The 17,193-nt window shown below is 39.1% G+C and overlaps 2 protein-coding genes across 4 annotated transcripts in view; both read left to right on the top strand.

The window, feature by feature from the left end:
* CANX (calnexin) overlaps window positions 1-14,955 on the top strand; it is a 30,673-nt gene extending 15,718 nt beyond the window's left edge. For all 3 annotated transcript variants that reach the window (XM_043910702.1, XM_043910704.1, XM_043910703.1), the window contains exons 3-15: window positions 8-81; window positions 482-540; window positions 1,014-1,155; window positions 1,581-1,662; window positions 2,121-2,313; window positions 3,715-3,904; window positions 6,157-6,270; window positions 6,865-7,021; window positions 8,140-8,355; window positions 9,236-9,355; window positions 10,230-10,356; window positions 10,539-10,618; window positions 12,528-14,955. In XM_043910702.1, the coding sequence (XP_043766637.1) occupies window positions 8-81; window positions 482-540; window positions 1,014-1,155; window positions 1,581-1,662; window positions 2,121-2,313; window positions 3,715-3,904; window positions 6,157-6,270; window positions 6,865-7,021; window positions 8,140-8,355; window positions 9,236-9,355; window positions 10,230-10,356; window positions 10,539-10,618; window positions 12,528-12,581 (1,608 nt within the window). In that variant the 3' untranslated portion in view covers window positions 12,582-14,955. The remainder of the gene's footprint in view (window positions 1-7; window positions 82-481; window positions 541-1,013; window positions 1,156-1,580; window positions 1,663-2,120; window positions 2,314-3,714; window positions 3,905-6,156; window positions 6,271-6,864; window positions 7,022-8,139; window positions 8,356-9,235; window positions 9,356-10,229; window positions 10,357-10,538; window positions 10,619-12,527) is intronic.
* A 1,633-nt stretch (window positions 14,956-16,588) lies between these two features.
* The window catches only part of MAML1 (mastermind like transcriptional coactivator 1), a 62,457-nt gene continuing 61,852 nt past the window's right edge, over window positions 16,589-17,193 (top strand). The window contains exon 1 of the mRNA XM_043910700.1: window positions 16,589-17,193. Within this exon, the coding sequence (XP_043766635.1) occupies window positions 16,873-17,193 (321 nt within the window). The 5' untranslated portion in view covers window positions 16,589-16,872.

Below are 17,193 nucleotides of genomic sequence, written 5' to 3'. Positions count from 1 at the left end.
AACACAGGTCACCTACAAAGCTCCAGTTCCAACCGGGGAAGTGTATTTTGCTGATTCCTTTGACAGAGGAACTCTGTCAGGGTAAGTGTTTCTTAGGGGGAAAAAATCTTAAGAGGCAAACGTCATGTAAATAAGATTGAATAGTATTTTATATTTTCAGTCCCATTTAGGAAAAATCTTTTAGAACATGTGGTTCTTGCTTCCATTTCTTTCCCCTTTACCCTTCTTTGAGAAAAACTTTTTTTTCTCTTGAGTCTTAAAAAGTGAGATTATTTCATGAGTTTGGTACTTTTTGTTACAGATTTTTGATTCCAGTATAATATATTATCACTACTTGAAAGACATTTAAAAGTTGAAAGTACAGTGATTAGGTGGGCTAAGAAGAGCTGGATTATCCCTGTTTTTATTATTATTTACATTCTTTCTTTTTACAGGCCAAATATAATTTGAATCTTAATTTGGGGGGATGTCTTAATTACAGGTGGATTTTATCCAAAGCCAAGAAAGATGACACTGATGACGAAATTGCCAAATATGATGGTGAGAGTTGCATTTGATTTAGATACAATAGCAGATTGAGATACGGTATGTTTCCATAGTGTCTCTCAAGGCTAGTTTAAAAGGAGTATGTATATATTTTAAGGTTATTCCTTGGAAGTTTGCTATCTTTGTGTGTCCCATTATATTTTATAGGGTTAGACCTGTTTAATTTTAATTTTTATACTATAAAGTGGAAAGATAATTTATGACCCATGGTGCTGTGTATTGGACATGGAAGGTCTTTTCTAGGCATTGGTAAAATGCATGTGCTATTATGGGTTTTTAAAAACTATATCCTAATATTTATCAGTTATGTGTGTTTAATATTAATAGGCCAGCTATCAGAGGTAAATGGAACATGTTAAACATTTGTCCGTGTGATGAATTTATACAACTCGGAGTTTTATTTATTACCATTTAAGGATCTTCAGAGGTGTAGTTAGGGAATGGAACTTTTTTTTGTTGTCTTGCAGGAAAATGGGAGGTAGATGAAATGAAGGAAACAAAACTTCCAGGCGATAAAGGACTTGTGTTGATGTCTCGGGCCAAACACCATGCTATCTCTACTAAACTGAACAAGCCCTTCATCTTTGATACCAAGCCTCTCATTGTTCAGTGAGTAAAACACTTGGTTGATAGAAGCTTTCTGGGAAGAATGATACATGTTATAAAACTGTTACTCTATGTAAAAAATAATGAGAATAAAAATTACATGTTGCAATAGAAATTTTAGGATGTGTTTCAGCATCTTGTAACATTTTTTTTCATGCCCAATAAATTATTTTGAAATAAATCAGCTATTTTTCCTCCTGATACCAAATGAACTTCTGGATTTTGCAGAAAGTATTTATTGGGAATCTGCATTACGTTTTTCTGTTTTTTTTGGGTTTTTTTGCTTATTTAATTTTGGAGGATTGGGTGGACATAACAATAGAAGATGAAATTTTTACATATAACCTGTAATAAAACATGTGATCAAAATGAGGGAAAGGGGAAATAAGTTAATGCCATATGGTTTCTGCTTTTTTCCCTAAAATTAGGTATGAGGTTAATTTCCAAAATGGGATAGAATGTGGCGGTGCCTATGTGAAACTACTTTCCAAAACCCCAGAGCTCAATCTGGTAAGTACTTTTGTTTATGTAGCCACCCAGTTATCTTTTAAGAATTTCAGAGAAAACGAAAGAAAATTTGCTAAGACCTGTGAAAGGTCTTCTTTCCTGCTGTTGAAATATCTTGGAAGTTGAAAATATCGACTTTGACGTTTCTGTGCTTTTTATTTGAAATGTAAATTTTGAAGTTCTTTCTTAGTTTCTGTCCCATGTAATTTTTAGTTTTAGCAAACTTTATAAAAGAAGCAGTAACTCTCTAGATAAATGCATTATTTTATGTTTTAATCACTTTCATACATTCTCAGTAAAATTTCTGGTAATTTCTGGTTATTACTTTTCACTGGTATCTGTACAAATCTCATAAATGAATAAATAGGACACTATTTGGGATTTTGTAAGAGGATGTATCATACTTTTGAAAAGTTGCTTTTCAACACTTTGAGTTACTTAATTCATTTTTGTTTCTGAAGGATCAGTTCCATGACAAGACCCCGTATACGATTATGTTTGGTCCAGATAAATGTGGAGAGGACTATAAGTTGCACTTCATCTTCCGCCACAAAAACCCCAAAACGGGTGTATATGAAGAAAAGCATGCTAAGAGGCCAGATGCAGATCTAAAGACCTATTTTACTGATAAGAAAACACATCTTTATACATTAAGTAAGAAAAACTATTAATTAATTTGGGTTTTTTTTGGCACTACCCATTTATCATCCTTCTAAAGATTATAAACCTGCAAATAACAATCTCTGTTGACTTAATATCTTAGTGGTGAGAAGAACTTAGTTTCTCAGCACTAAAAGAAATGTTTCTTCCTTAGGTTGAATTGAGAAACAGGTTTTAAGAAAAGCTTGTATGTCCCGTAAAGAGATTCTTTGCTTAATCTCCACTCATCTCCTGCCTTTGTTTATTTTCTTGTTGGTAGAGCGTTAAGTAATAGGACATAGAATAGAAATGTGTGTACAGTTTTTCTCAGTGTCTTCTAGTTGAACTTGTTTGGATGCTCCAACACCTAGACAGTTGAGTATAATCATTCAGACATTGGAATGGGGTTTTTATATTCATAAGGCTTTTTTCTGCTGCTTTGAGATCACATATAGTCATGCCTCTTTTCCTAAAGAATGCAATAACTTTTTTTCTTTATAACAAAAGTATACATATTCAGCATAGAAATTTGAAAGGAAAAAAGACATTTAAAGTATCTGAAATATCAACATTGTGATATGTATTTGGCCATATGTGAATAAACATGTATATATGTGTAAACACATAATTTTATATTAAAGGTTAAGTATATTTTATTTTTTCTCTTCACAAACATGTGAGAATTTTCTATGAGAGTATGTTTCATTGATAACATTGATCACCTTCATTATCGTTTAGGAGAGCAGCATAGAACTCTGTTACCTTCCACAGTATTCTGGATGTGCTGTGATCTAGTCACTTGCCTATTAGACATTTAGTTGTAGGATCCAGGCTTTAGCATAATTTCACTTAAGATACCTTTATAGATTTAAACTTATGTTTGCATTCTTCAGTGGATTCCAAAAGTACAACCTGAGTAGATTGTGGTTAAATAAAAGGTTTGTGTGATTGGAACTGTTGGCAACATAGATCGTGGTAATACTAACTCAGAAAATGAGGAAATGGACCTCTTCTACTGGGGGACTGTTATATTAAATAAACTTATTTGCCTGTTGACCTGTGTGTAACCATTTGTGACAAACCAATATTGCAGTTACTTTGCATACCTTTGGTTTTTTGATGTTTTTATGTTCATTCATGGAATATTTTGGTGTTTTAAAATTTTACCTGTTGTTTAATTTCTAAAAACCTGAAGAACTAATGTTTATGATTTATAGATAAGGAAAAGAGTACAAACTTGCCTAAGCCTCCATGACCATGTTCCGACTCTTAATACCCAGAGTCACTACTCCGTGCTTCTGCTTTCTGTTAGAAATATGATCTTTAAAAAAAAAAGAAATATGATCTTTTGTGGTAAAGAAAACTTGGGAATAAGTGGCTAATTAACTTTTTAAAATTGCATTTAATTTTTTTCAGTCTTGAATCCAGATAATAGTTTTGAAATATTAGTGGACCAATCTGTTGTGAACAGTGGGAATCTGTTAAATGACATGACTCCTCCTGTAAATCCTTCACGTGAAATTGAGGACCCAGAAGACCGGAAGCCTGAAGATTGGGATGAAAGACCAAAAATACCAGATCCTGATGCTGTCAAACCAGATGACTGGTGAGTCTTTGGTACCTGTTTTTGAATGCAGTGGAGCATTTCATATATTCCATGTGGCTTAAGCAATCCAGTAATGGTTGAAATTGGATAATTTGAATAATCTGTGATGCAATCTAAATGTTGGGAAAAATGCAGACTACTGTAGCTGAAAATACTAGTGACCACATAGTGATCACCAGGGCTGTCATGATCATCTGGACTGCCTCACACCATTTTACAAGCTACTAAATGCTGAAACTAATGACACGGTTTGCCTGTGGCAACACAGTTGGTTTGTGGCGAAACGTCACATCTTTCGGCCTGGCCTTTCCCATGCTTCTACAATTCAATTTAAAGCTGGAGTCCTAAATTTTTGATTTGGAAAATAGCCTTTCTCCTATTAAACAGTACTCAGGAGATCTCTGCTCTCTGTTGAGCACCAGAGCACAGAGCCACAGGCACACGGCTGCCTGCACAGCTCTCACTCTAGCTGTGAGACAGGCAGTTGAGGTTGGCATGCATGTGGTGAATGACCTAATAGGTGTTTCCATGGTGACTGGAGCACCAGGTATACCAAACTTCAGTATTTTTAAATTGAGAATTGAAAGTGGGCAAGAGATAACTGACTGGTAAAGATGGGAAATGGTATTTCCTGGTTGAAGGAGAATATCATGTGCAAAAGTAGAGGACCAGGAGCGAGCGTAACACATGCGAGGGAAATTGAGCGGTCTTCTATGTAGGATGCAAATTGGAGAGTGGCAAGAAATGAAAACAGGTGGGTTGCTCTCTTGCATATGACCCTGTTTGAAGTCTTGGTATGGTTGACTTGTGGAAATGTTAGAAAGTGAACAAAGAGAAATGATAAAACTGATCTTCCATTTGTAAAAGCATCCTCTTAGGTTTCATAGTAAAATTCTGGTTGATACTTACATGCTGCACTGGTGTAAAGGGTGAGTTTATTTGTATGTTTGGTGAACATTAGATTTGGGCTCACCTTGTTCACTGTTGTATTCCTTAACTAGCTGTTTTGTTTTGGGGGAGGAGAAGTAAATGTTGAGCTTAAAAGGTCAGCTGAATGATAGACAAGTTTTAGTCCTAACACAATTTTAAACTAGCATAGTTCTAAAATAAGCATAACCCTGACCAAGAATAGGAGATGTCCTTGCTTACCAGCTAAAGTAGCACTGTCTTACAGTAACTGCATAAAGCTTTGAAATTAGGTACTTCTTGATAAACTTAGAAGGTTGACTGTTAAAGTCATAATTCACACGCTAAAATCCACCGTTTTAAAGTGTACAGTTTACTGGTTTAGTATATTCACAGTATTGTGCAGTGATTACCACTGTCTAATTCTAGAACATTTTTATGACCCAAAAAGCAGCCCATACCCATGAAGCAGTTACTTACTCCCTATTTCTCCCTTCCACCAGCCACTGGCAACCACTTACCTACTTTCTGCCTTATGGATTTGACCATTCTGGATATAGGATTAATAAGATATGTGGTCTTTGGTGTCTAGCTTCTTTGGCTTAGCATAATAGTTTTAAGACTCTAAGACTCATCCATGTGGAACCTTGTATCGATACTTTCTTTTTATGACTGAATAATATTCCATCGTATGGGTGATACCACATTTTATTTACTCATTCCTTGTTTAATTGACGTTTAGGTTGTTTCCCTTTTTGGGCTATGGTTGTGAATAACGCTGCTATGAACATTCAAATGAATGGTTTTGGGGTGAATATACATTTTCATTTCTCTTGGGTACATGCCTAGGAGTGGAATTGTTAGGTCACATGGTAACTATGTTTAATTTTGTGAGGGACTGCCAAACTGTTTTCCAAGGTAGCTGCACCATTTTGCTTTCTTACAAGCAATGTAGGAGGGTTTCATTTTTTTCCATATCCTTGCCAATACTTAGTTTTATCAGTCCTTTTTCAATATGGTCATCTTACTGGGTATGAAGTGGTATCTTATTGTGGTTTTGATTTGCATTTCAAAAATGATGACTAGTAATGTGGAACATATTTTCATGTGCTTTTTGGGCATTTGTATGTCTGAAGAAATGTTTATTAAATCCTCTATTGGTTTTTAAATCAAATTGTATTTTATTATTGAATCGTAAGAGTTCTCTATATATTCTGCATACTAGGCCCTTGCATATGATTTTAGATATTTCTAGGAGGAGCTATTTCACAAAGTGGGACCACACTGTAGTCATTGTAATTCTGTGGCCAGTGTTGTCATTAATTGTCTTTTTCTTTTGTGTTAAGGGATGAAGATGCTCCTGCTAAGATTCCAGATGAAGAAGCTACAAAGCCTGAAGGCTGGTTAGATGATGAGCCTGAATATGTACCTGACCCAGATGCAGAGAAGCCAGAGGACTGGTATGAGCGTTGGTTAACTTTTAACATTGCCTGCTTTTTTTTATTGACATAAAAGTTAATACTTAAATACAGCCAGGAGTTCCCTGGTGGCTTAGACGGTAAAGTGTCTGCCTGCAATGCAGAAGACCTGGGTTCAATCCCTGGGTCAGGAAGATCTCCTGGAGAAGGAAATGGCAACCCACTCCAGTATTCAACTGTTCAAACTTAAGTGTAGAGCTCCACAGACTAAATTGATTACATTTTCATCTCTCTTTTTATTTTATTTATTTTTTTTTAATATTTGTTTTTATTTATTTCTTTGACTGTGTTGGGTCTTAGTTGTAGCATGTGGGATCTACTTCCCTGACCAGGGATCGAACCCCAGGCCCCCTGCATTGGGAGCATGGAGCCTTAGCCACTGGACCACCAGGGAAGTCCCTCATCTCTCTTTTTAATGTATTTGTCACAGGAAATCCTTTGTTACTGGAAGCGAAAACAAAATGATGCTTTGTAGTACGCCGCTGAATATTCCTGCAGGATTTTAGGGAAGCCCTGGGGTAGCTTTTCATAGTCCTGCTTACAGAACCCACTTGTAGTTTGTTTATATCTCCACAGGGATGAAGATATGGACGGAGAATGGGAGGCTCCTCAGATTGCCAACCCTAAGTGTGAGTCGGCCCCTGGGTGCGGTGTCTGGCAGCGACCCATGATTGACAATCCTAATTATAAGGGCAGATGGAAGCCCCCCATGATTGACAACCCTAACTACCAGGTTAGTACTTCCTGATGGTTGAGCTGCTTCATTGAGCTCTTTGTGTTCAGATAGTTCTCGAGTGTGTAATGAGGCTGCCACAGATTGATCCTCTATGTCCAAACAACTGAATTAAAAACAAAGTAAACTTCAGAATTAAGAGAGAACTTAGGTGTTGTGTTGAAAAGATAAACCTAGAAAGTGGAAAGATGAGCTTTCATAATTGCATTATAACAAAAACAAACATGAAAACTTGTGGTTTGGACATCCTGCTGCCATGTGGCAGGGGTGCTGCAGCCATAAATATCCAAACTGGCAGTCTCTGGTAGCATGGATAGGGGACTATGATGAGAGTTGGTTTCCTGACCATGAGTTAGCTCATTGCCTGACCTCGGTATCTTCAGCTATAGAAAGACTCTGAAGCTCAAATGAGATGATAATACTGGTGGTGATACCTTAAAGCTTCGTTTACTGTGGGTCTGTAACAATTCCAACCCTGGTCTCACTTCTGTTTCTGTTCTAGTCAGATTATTTAAAATCATTAATTTCTACTTTACAACTTACTTCAAAGTGTAAGTTGTATCTCTACATATAGACTGTGTATACTTTCCTGTTTTTAAGTGTATTTTTAGTTGTGCAGACAATAAGAAAAGTTGCCCCTTAGCTGTTTTGTCGATGGACATTTAGGTGAATTGCCATTTTTGCTTTTAGAATCCTTGCTACAGTAATTTTTCTTGTACTCGTCTGAGTATATGTGGTAACTGTTTCTCTAGGTAGTTGTCTGAGGTGAAATATCTGGTTGAAGTTTGTGTACACCTCACCACTGAAGAAGTCTGTACTGATTTATGCTCCCTTTCCTACCAGCCATTAGTTGGTCAGAGTGAAGGCTCTTGGAATGTGCCAGGTAGAGCAAGGTGTTGGTCTGAATCTAGGTCATGGGTGAAACTGAAAGTAGAAATTGGAAGTAGTTGGAATTCAGCCCTCTTAGAGACATTAATAGCATTTATTGTTTTCCTCCTGTTAAGTTTCACACAGTCAGCACTTACTTCACAGATAATGCAGAATTCATCTTATTTAGGTTCACTGTAAATTTGTGTTGATCATTATCTGAAATGATTTTTTAAAATAATTTTCTCTAGGGAATCTGGAAACCACGGAAAATACCAAATCCAGATTTCTTTGAAGATCTAGAGCCTTTCAAAATGACTCCTTTTAGTGCTATTGGTTTGGAACTGTGGTCTATGACTTCGGACATTTTTTTTGACAACTTTATCATTTGTGGTGATCGAAGAGTGGTTGACGATTGGGCCAATGATGGATGGGGTCTGAAGAAAGCTGCAGATGGGGCTTCTGAGGTTTGTGCTTCCTTGTTTCTTGTGCATTTATGTCTTTTATAGGTAACTAATTGCTACTGTTGTGAGGAGTGATCTTTTAAGATTTGTCTTTTCCCTTATTTGGGAATGTTGTCATAGAAAGTGGGACCTGTGTTTACTAAAGACAAAATACTGGGGTTTTGGACATGATTTCAGTAGGTTAATACAAAGGTTTTGAGTCTATATTTGTGTTACATGCATGATATTTCTTTTAAAATTGTGTTAAAATAGAGTTAACAGGGATTGGCATATATACTAATACATATGAAATCGATAACTAATAAGAACCTACTGTGTTGCACAGGTAACTCTATTCAGCCCTTTAGTGACCTGTATGGGAACAGAGTCTAGAAGAGCAGATGCATGTATAACTCACTCACTCTGCTGTACAGCAGAAACCAGTACAACTCCGTAAACCAACTGTCCTCCAATGTAAACAGCTAAAAACAAAGATGTAACAAAGCTTTCCCTTTAGGATCTGTTTTAATGCACTCTTAAATATTGAATCTTGGTTTATTAAAAATGGAATTTTCAAATAATTGGTCATAAGGCCAGATTGAAAATTGGAGACACACTAAGATAAAGAAATTCTTCATTCACTGGTCCCTGAGGTTAAGAATCTTTGCAGGTAATTGGAAAGCCAGCTTTCACACCTAGGAAAGAGAAATACCCTTGATGATAAAGACAACAGGAAAATTGAGACTTTTCTTTTATTTCCTCTTTACATTGTATGGACATCTAGGCTTGAATCCTGTGAAATGGTATCTGAGCAGTGCCATGCAGTAATTTAACAGTGGGACAGTACTGCCTATATTTAGTGTCAAAAGCCAGACCGTGAAATGAGTGCTGTCTTGTTTTCCAGCCAGGTGTAGTGGGGCAGATGATTGAGGCAGCTGAGGAGCGCCCATGGCTCTGGGTGGTCTACATTTTGACTGTAGCTCTGCCTGTGTTTCTTGTCATCCTCTTCTGCTGTTCTGGAAAGGTATGAGTTGTTGTTGGTTTGTTTTATTTTGATTCACTCTTACCATGTTAAAAATAACCAAGATATATTGCCAGAGGTTTTTCTTTGTAGCAGCTCAGTAATGACTGGGCCACATTTGGTGCTGACTTCTGAAACCCTGTTCACTATTTTCAGTGGCCATGTATTGTGCCTAGATGGAAGTAGGATTGTTAGCCCCTCAGTTGCTAGTCTAGTGTATTGCACTCCTTCATATTTGGCAGCAGTTTTCTGAAAGAAAAGAAGAAAGGAAAAAAAAAACCAGATATAAAACTGACCCATCTGGGCACAAACTAGTTTTTCCTGCTGGCATACTTGTTTCTGTTCATATACTTCATAATTCAGTCTTTGATTTCTCATTATCCATTTCTCTTTTCAGCATTCCCCCTTTCCCCCAAACACCACATACAGGAGTAATACAGCCTTATTGTAGTTTTTCTTGTTTAGTCTTTGTTATATGCAGTTAAAAAAAAGAAAATTTTGTTTAGGCCCTCTACTTCTGCTAAAGCAGACTTGTGCTTCATACTACATTCAAGACATTTTGTAACCTAATCCCCAATCTTCTTTTCCAGCTTTATCCTCCACCACTGTTCTATATATGTGCTACTCAGTCACCTTTGACTAGTTAGACTTGCACATTCCTGCCTGACCCCTTAGCTTGTACTGTTCTTTCTACCTTGAACCACACATGCTCACTGGAGAGGAAGCTCTCAGGCAGCAATTCCTTCTTACACATTTCTTTGTATCTGTTCCAGCATACTGCTTGTACAGAACTTTGCTCATAGGCATTCAATAATTACGTGGTAATATAATACATAAAATATGAACAAACCTGTTGCGCTTTGGGGGAATATTTCAGAAACAGGCCAGTCCTGTGGAATACAAAAAGACGGATGCTCCTCAGCCAGATGTGAAGGAGGATGAAGAAGAAAAGGAAGAGGAGAAGGAAAAGGGAGATGAGGAAGAGGAAGGTGAAGAGAAACTTGGTAAGAAGTAGACCCCAAAGTATCTGCTCTAAGCCAGCACCCTAAGATGTTGCTTTAAACCCTTATAAGCAAGTTACTGTCAGGATTGTTTTAGATTCTAGAAGTGTGTTCTAATGTTAATTTTCTAGTTACCAAAAAATAAGTGTAAGATTTTGCTCAGTTGTTTTACTTTTATTTCTTAGAAGAGAAGCAAAAAAGTGATGTTGAAGAAGATGGTGACACTGTCAGTCAAGAGGAGGAAGACAGGAAGCCTAAAGCAGAGGTAATAGAAAGTGGGGGGAGAGTATATTTTATGTTTCAAGCAACTCAGATGAAGGTACATTTAAGTACAGAGTATTTTCATAAGATGATTTTCAATGGCTATGACAGTAAAAATTCTGTTATAGCCAATTTTGTAACAGTGGAATTCTTAGCATTAAAAAATTCAATTTTTAAATTACATCTGAATCTCAAAAATACTTTCTGTGCTGAAAATGGCTTTCTGTAATAAGCAGAGGCAAGGGAAGACTAATAAAGTGCTTTCTAGTGATGGCAGCTTCAGGTGGTTTATAGTCCTGGTTCATCATCTGTTTCTCCTCACTGTGCCCTTAAAGCTATTTCTTGGACAAATCACTGCATTCTAAAATTTTTGTCCCTCTTGCTGATGAATTCATTCGTTCATTCATTCAGTAAATATTTCTGGAGTCATTGTGTCCCAGGCATTGTTAGCAAACAAGACAAAAATACTCTACCTTTGGGGAGCTTAATTCTAGTGAAAGGAAACAGTGAGCAATGGGCATTTTAAGGAAGTAAATGAACAGTATGATAAAAAGCAATGAGGTATGAAAAATAAAAAGGACAGAAAAAGGTTTTGGAAGTACTGGGGGCAGAGTGAGTTGTACATAATTTTAAAGATGATAGATAGGCCTCAGCGTAGCAAAAACTTGAAAGCGGTAAAAAGACTGTGCCATGGAGATGTCCATGGGAAGAGAGTTCCTGGCAGAGAAAACAACCACTAAAAGGACCTGAAATGGTAGTCTAGAAGGCCAGCATGGCCAGTAGATTACGAGGATGGAGAAAAAGAACATGGGGAGGACTCCAGGTTAGGTGAGGCCTCTGAGGCTGCTGTATGGTACTTGGCTTTTCCTGCTAGTGAAATAGGCAGGCCTCACAGTCTACGGGCAAAGGACTGATGGGATCTAATTACTCTGGCTTTGATGTTTTCTGCAGACCAAGGAGAATCAAGGAGCCTAGTTAGTTTACCGTAATAATCCAGGCAAGATATGGTGGCTCTGAGCAGGGTAATAGAGAAGGACATGAGTTTCTGATCTGGATTTCTGATCGGATTGGATATGAGGTATGAGGGAAGGAGAATAGTCCATGTCATTCTCACCAAGGTCTCTTTTCTCAGCACTTCTCTTTCATTCTGATCCTTTCTGGAAACTACCCAGTTTTCATTTCCAGCTACCACAACTCTGCCCTTCTATTGATAATGGTCAATGTTGTTTATATTTTCAATGGATATATGCTGTCTCAACTAGAATGCAGAATTCTTTCAGGTAGGGGCCAGTCTATTTTTATATTCCCCCAAATTCCTCACACAATAAGTGGGTGTAGCATAGAAAGAGCACTGGATTTATAGTCTTTTTTTTCTTTTGGCCATGCCATGCAGCATGTGGGATCTTATTTCCTCAGCTAGGGTTCCAACCTGTGCTCCCTGCACTGGCAGCATGGAGTCTTAACCACTGGACTTCCAGGGAAGCCCCTGGGCTTGTAGTCTTGAGTATTATTATGGACTTGGCTTGGGCTTGGATAGCCTTTAGTCCTCATGAATCTATGCTTTCTCAGCCTCAAAGTGGGACTAATATATCCATAGGCCAGTAGATTATTCAGGATTAAGCAGAATAACATGTGATAGCCTGGTGTTTGGTCCTTTTTAAAGGACATGTTGATGGATTAGGTTTAGAAAGGTGCATATTTATGGAAAACAGACTGAATTAATTATAACACACACACAATTCTACCACCACTGAGCCAATCTTTGTTTTTGGTGCATTTTCTTCTAATCATTTTTTTGTTTGTTTTTCTTCAAATGAGTTATACTCAGCTGGTTGATCTTGAAAACTTGGTGAATTTTTACTTTAAAAAAAAAATGCTAATTATAGTGAATTTCTTGTGTTTTCAACCAACAGGAGGATGAAATTTTGAACAGATCACCAAGAAACAGAAAGCCAAGAAGAGAGTGAAACAATCTTAAGAACTTGATCTGTGATTTTTCTCTCCCTCCCCTTCCCCTGCAAGTGTGGGTCCTAGGAGAGGACCTGGCACACCTTAGGTTGAAACTCAAAAAACCTTCAGATGTATCACCATCAACAGGTTCCAGTTGAACACTCGCCCATGTAATTTTAAACATCTAGCAGTAAATAATTGGAGTTGTGACATAAAGGACCCTGTTTCTGTAGAGAGAAAAGCTTAACCTAATTGTTGTGAAATGTAACATGAAGCAACTAACTTGTAATTTCTTTTGTTTTTAAACATCTTTGTTTTTTAAAATAGAGTGATAGAACTTTTCCAGTCTTTAAAAATCTTGGCTTAATTTAATATATTAATCTGTCCGTGCAGAAATAAAACCAACCTTTAAAAATGTTAGGGGGATGAATTTGAAGTTGGTGAATTGTAACTAATTTTTAAGTTTGGTATTACAAAACATTTAAGTGTCTTTGTCCCCTAATTGATAATCATGTCTAAAATGCTGTCATTTGTGGTTATAATCTTGTTTTGCTTTGCTTCCATTATTCAATTTCTTCTAAGGAAATTGAGAGTGATTGGATGGAAGCCCAAATTTAAATAAAGATTCTGTTGAAGTTATATTAAAAATAGACATACGAAAAGAAAAAACATTTCACTTGTTGGTTAGACCATAAAGTATGTGTGTTCTCTTGCCCTTGGAACAGCTCAGTTCCCACACAGCTTTGCAGTTAGGGGACGAGGTGGCATAGACGGCACTCAGGCACTCATCCTTCACACGCCAGGGGTGTCTGGGCTCCAGCCTTCTCCAGCAGGTGGCTTCTCAAGGAGCTACCCCATGTGTGAGCTCCAGAGTAGATGCACGTGTTTTCATCACATCTTCCACTGTGTTGACACTGTCTTATCTTCTCAAGTTCCCCAAATTCCCAAGAGCTTTCTCCTCTGCTATGCATTTTGTCTTCACAGCGCAGCTTGCAGTCCATTGCTAAAAATGATTATAAGCTCTGCATAGTGTTAAGCTTTATTGTGATTATGTGTATGTTTCTTCTTCCTTTGTTAAGCAGACCCACACCTTTCCAGGGTCAAAGTACAGGATAGAATACTATCCTTCATCTTTACCATTTCTTTTACTCCGTTTAAAGACTTCAGAAGTCTAATCCAGAGTTGAGCCAATTCAGAATTGACTGTAATTGAACACAGGCTAAAAGTATTTATGGGGGAGTGACTTTTAGCATGAGTTTTCTGATTTTTGTAGCTGCTAAACCTTTTAAATCTTTATTTGCAGTTCATGTAACAGTTGTGTCTTAAATTACATGATAAAGCAGTCCAGTTAAAAATTTTTTTTTTTTAAGTTATGTGGCTTGTAGAATTTTTAATAAATGAGCTTAGGTCTGTTTTTTCATGTGGAATGCAGATGGGTGCTATCAGAGCCTCTCCCCCATCACTAGTGTAATAATATCATTATTACACCACACTGAAATGTATTCAGAACTAGATTTTTTTTTTTTAGCTTTATTGTTTCTTCAGAGGTGTTGCAAATGTACCGATGATACTGTTTCTTGCACTGAATATATAAACACTCCAGAGTGTTTATATTGGGGAGATATTGGGGAGGAAGTATATTCGTAAAAGATGAAGGCTGTATCTGTTTATCTTCAATTTTTTACTTGTTCACTTAAATTCTTACGAGGGTGGGATGCATTTTCTTGCTGTTGAGTGCTTTATCCTTTTTCATCTGTTGTTCTGTGGTCACAGTGACCTTAGCTATGTAGCAGACTTTCCCAAATGTATTGAGTGCAAATAAACAGTTACTTAGCAAGACCTGAAAATAATGTCTGCAGGTTTCTCCTTGAAGTAAGTGTGTGGGATCATTGCATTTCTAGAAGTCTGCCTTCTTCACCCTAAATGGACATTGCATGTCATGCTTCCTTTACAGTTTTTTCCAGCTGAGGTGTGGGATAACCAGTATAAATCAGTAGACTGTTCATTTGCAGGGTAATTTAATTTATCATACCCAGGGTAATTTAGCAACGTTTGTCTCCCCTCACCCCCCCCGCCCCCCCAGTCCTTGGTTGGGGGGAACCACCAAAAAACAAAGATAAATAAAAAGTATTTTCTTGGTTCTGTATTCCACTTTGTTGAAGATGCAGCCTCCTAATTAGAAGTCTGACATTAATGAATGAACAGCAGCAGTATTCATCTCTTTAAAAGGCACTTATGTTATTTTACATGCTGGTTATCTGCCCCGTTGATATAAAATGTCTACTGCATCAGATGTGTTCCTCAATTTCTCTTATCCATAACACACTCCACTTTTCTCAGATTGTTGGCATTACTAAATGGTGTTACATTAAAGCCCTGTGTTAAGCATCAGCTTTTGACTGAACTTCATAAATAACCTTCAGTTTGTTTTTTTTACTGTTTCAGTAGTGGGTTAATCTTCCATTAATTGGCTACTACATGAAAGTTTGCTAATACCCAGAAACTATTATGAACAGTGAAACAGTTACTTCATCTTACCACATGAAGGTGAATATAATTCAAAGTAGGCTTTGCCTCTTTTTCCTGTTGGATTGGGGTTCAGTAGTTTCAGTTGTATAGGATGACTAGCAGCTTGGAAGAAGAGGGGTAATTTGTAGATAATATTCTTGTAGATTATGGAAACCATTTAACTTCAAAATTTTTATTCAAAAATAAATGACTTTTGGAATCAGACTCCCATCTTTTATATTCCTATTTAGGGATATTTTAGAACATTAGGTCAAAACTTTTTATGTAGTATTAGGCTTTTGAATTGCTTTTTGAAGAGTACACAAAATGTAGTGCTCCTAGTTACAATTATCTTTCCCATTAGAAAGGAACTTTAATTCTGGTGTAAAATTTATGTTTGAAGAATGGTTAAAGAGGACTGTTACGGTGTTCATGAGCCCTAAGCACTTTTGCTTTGGTGGGTCACTTGTATTTTTTACTGCACTTGTATAAAGACACGTACTATTTGAATAAAGACTCAATTTTTTCTTCTGCTTTTAAAACATTTTCATTGGCCTAGTAAGAAGTTACTGTACCAAATGTCGAGCTGTCGATGGTGTCTCATTTTGTAGCCTTTTGGCACCTACTGTTTCTTTTTAGCAGTTAGGGTGCCAATACCTGTTTCTAGTTTCTCTTGACCCAACAGACTGTCTAGTTTGATTGCTCCTGTTTTTTTCCCTAGTCTCCCACTTCCTTTGCTTACTAGGTATAGTACTAGGGTGTAACTGTCTTTATTTGGGTTTTGTCGTGTGATTCGGTTCTACCTAACAGACCATCTTTTAAACGTAAAACTCGCAGGCCAGGCTCCCCGTTTTTTTTTTTTAACTAAAGCATCATCCTTTGCAGTTCTACTGTGCCCACCCCCCCTCCCCAGGAGACTTCATATCCTTTTCCTCATGTCGGCTTTTTTTCTTTTAGTAGTTGTAACTTTTGAAATACTTTCATATGAGGGCAGATTGATACTCTCGATTCAGAATAGCGCATGAGGAAACCTCTTCAGCTCGAATGCAGTTCTTACCAACTGTGAGGCTGAATGTGAGGAGTGAGGTCGAAGAAAACCCGATGACACTGAAAAAGCGAGGCTACTGTTCAGCTTATCAAACCCGAATTTAAGAAGCGGTAGGGAAATGGTGAATCGCTATGGTGCCAGACCACCATCTGTGTCTGGCGGGTTACGCCGCGCCTACTGCCCCTCTTTCCGCGGCGGACCCGGAAGGGCCTGTTCGCGTGAGGCGGCGTTTAGAGCCAGCTTCTGTCGGTCACACTCAGCTGAGTGTTGAGGACTGAAGCCCGCCCAGCTGCTTCCCTCCGCTTCACTTGAGAGTTCCTTTTAAACTCCGCAAGGAAACAGCCCCGGCGCGCCTCTAGTGTGCGCGGCCCCGCCCCTCGGGCGGCCCGCTCGTCCTTCTCTAATTGGCCGCAGTGTCTGCTTATCAGCTGTGACGGCAGGCTCGCCCGCCGGAGCCCCGCCCTCTTCCGAGAGCCCCGAAAACAATTTTAAGATGGCGGCGGCGGCGGCGCGGAAAACAATGGGGCCGGGTCGGCGGGGACAGGCCAAGGCCTGAGGTGGGCAGCGAGCGCCTGCCCGGGTTGGGCCGAGCGGGGCCAGAGGAAGACCCCCGCCGCGCGCGAGCCCGTTCCGCAGCTCGCGGGACCATGGCGTGGCCGTGAGGCAGCCGGGCAGCCGGCAGGGAGCGGAGCGTGCAGTGCCCGCCGGCCCGAGAGGCCCGCCTCGGGCCTGGCCCGTGCAGCCCGCGGCCCATGGTGCTGCCCACCTGCCCCATGGCGGAGTTCGCGCTGCCGCGGCACAGCGCGGTCATGGAGCGCCTCCGCCGGCGCATCGAGCTGTGCCGGCGCCACCACAGCACCTGTGAGGCCCGCTATGAGGCCGTGTCGCCCGAGCGCCTGGAGCTCGAGCGCCAGCACACCTTCGCCCTTCACCAGCGCTGCATCCAGGCCAAGGCCAAGCGCGCCGGCAAGCACCGGCAGCCGCCCGCCCCGGCCCCAGCTCCGGCCCCGGCGCCAGCGGCGGCCCCCCGCCTCGATGCTGCCGACGGCCCTGAGCATGGCCTCCCAGTCGCG

Source organism: Cervus elaphus, chromosome 9, assembly GCF_910594005.1.
Source record: "Cervus elaphus chromosome 9, mCerEla1.1, whole genome shotgun sequence".
NCBI classification, from domain to species: domain Eukaryota; kingdom Metazoa; phylum Chordata; class Mammalia; order Artiodactyla; family Cervidae; genus Cervus; species Cervus elaphus.
Note: the sequence above shows the minus strand (reverse complement) of the source record. Positions and strands in the feature narration are given on the sequence as shown.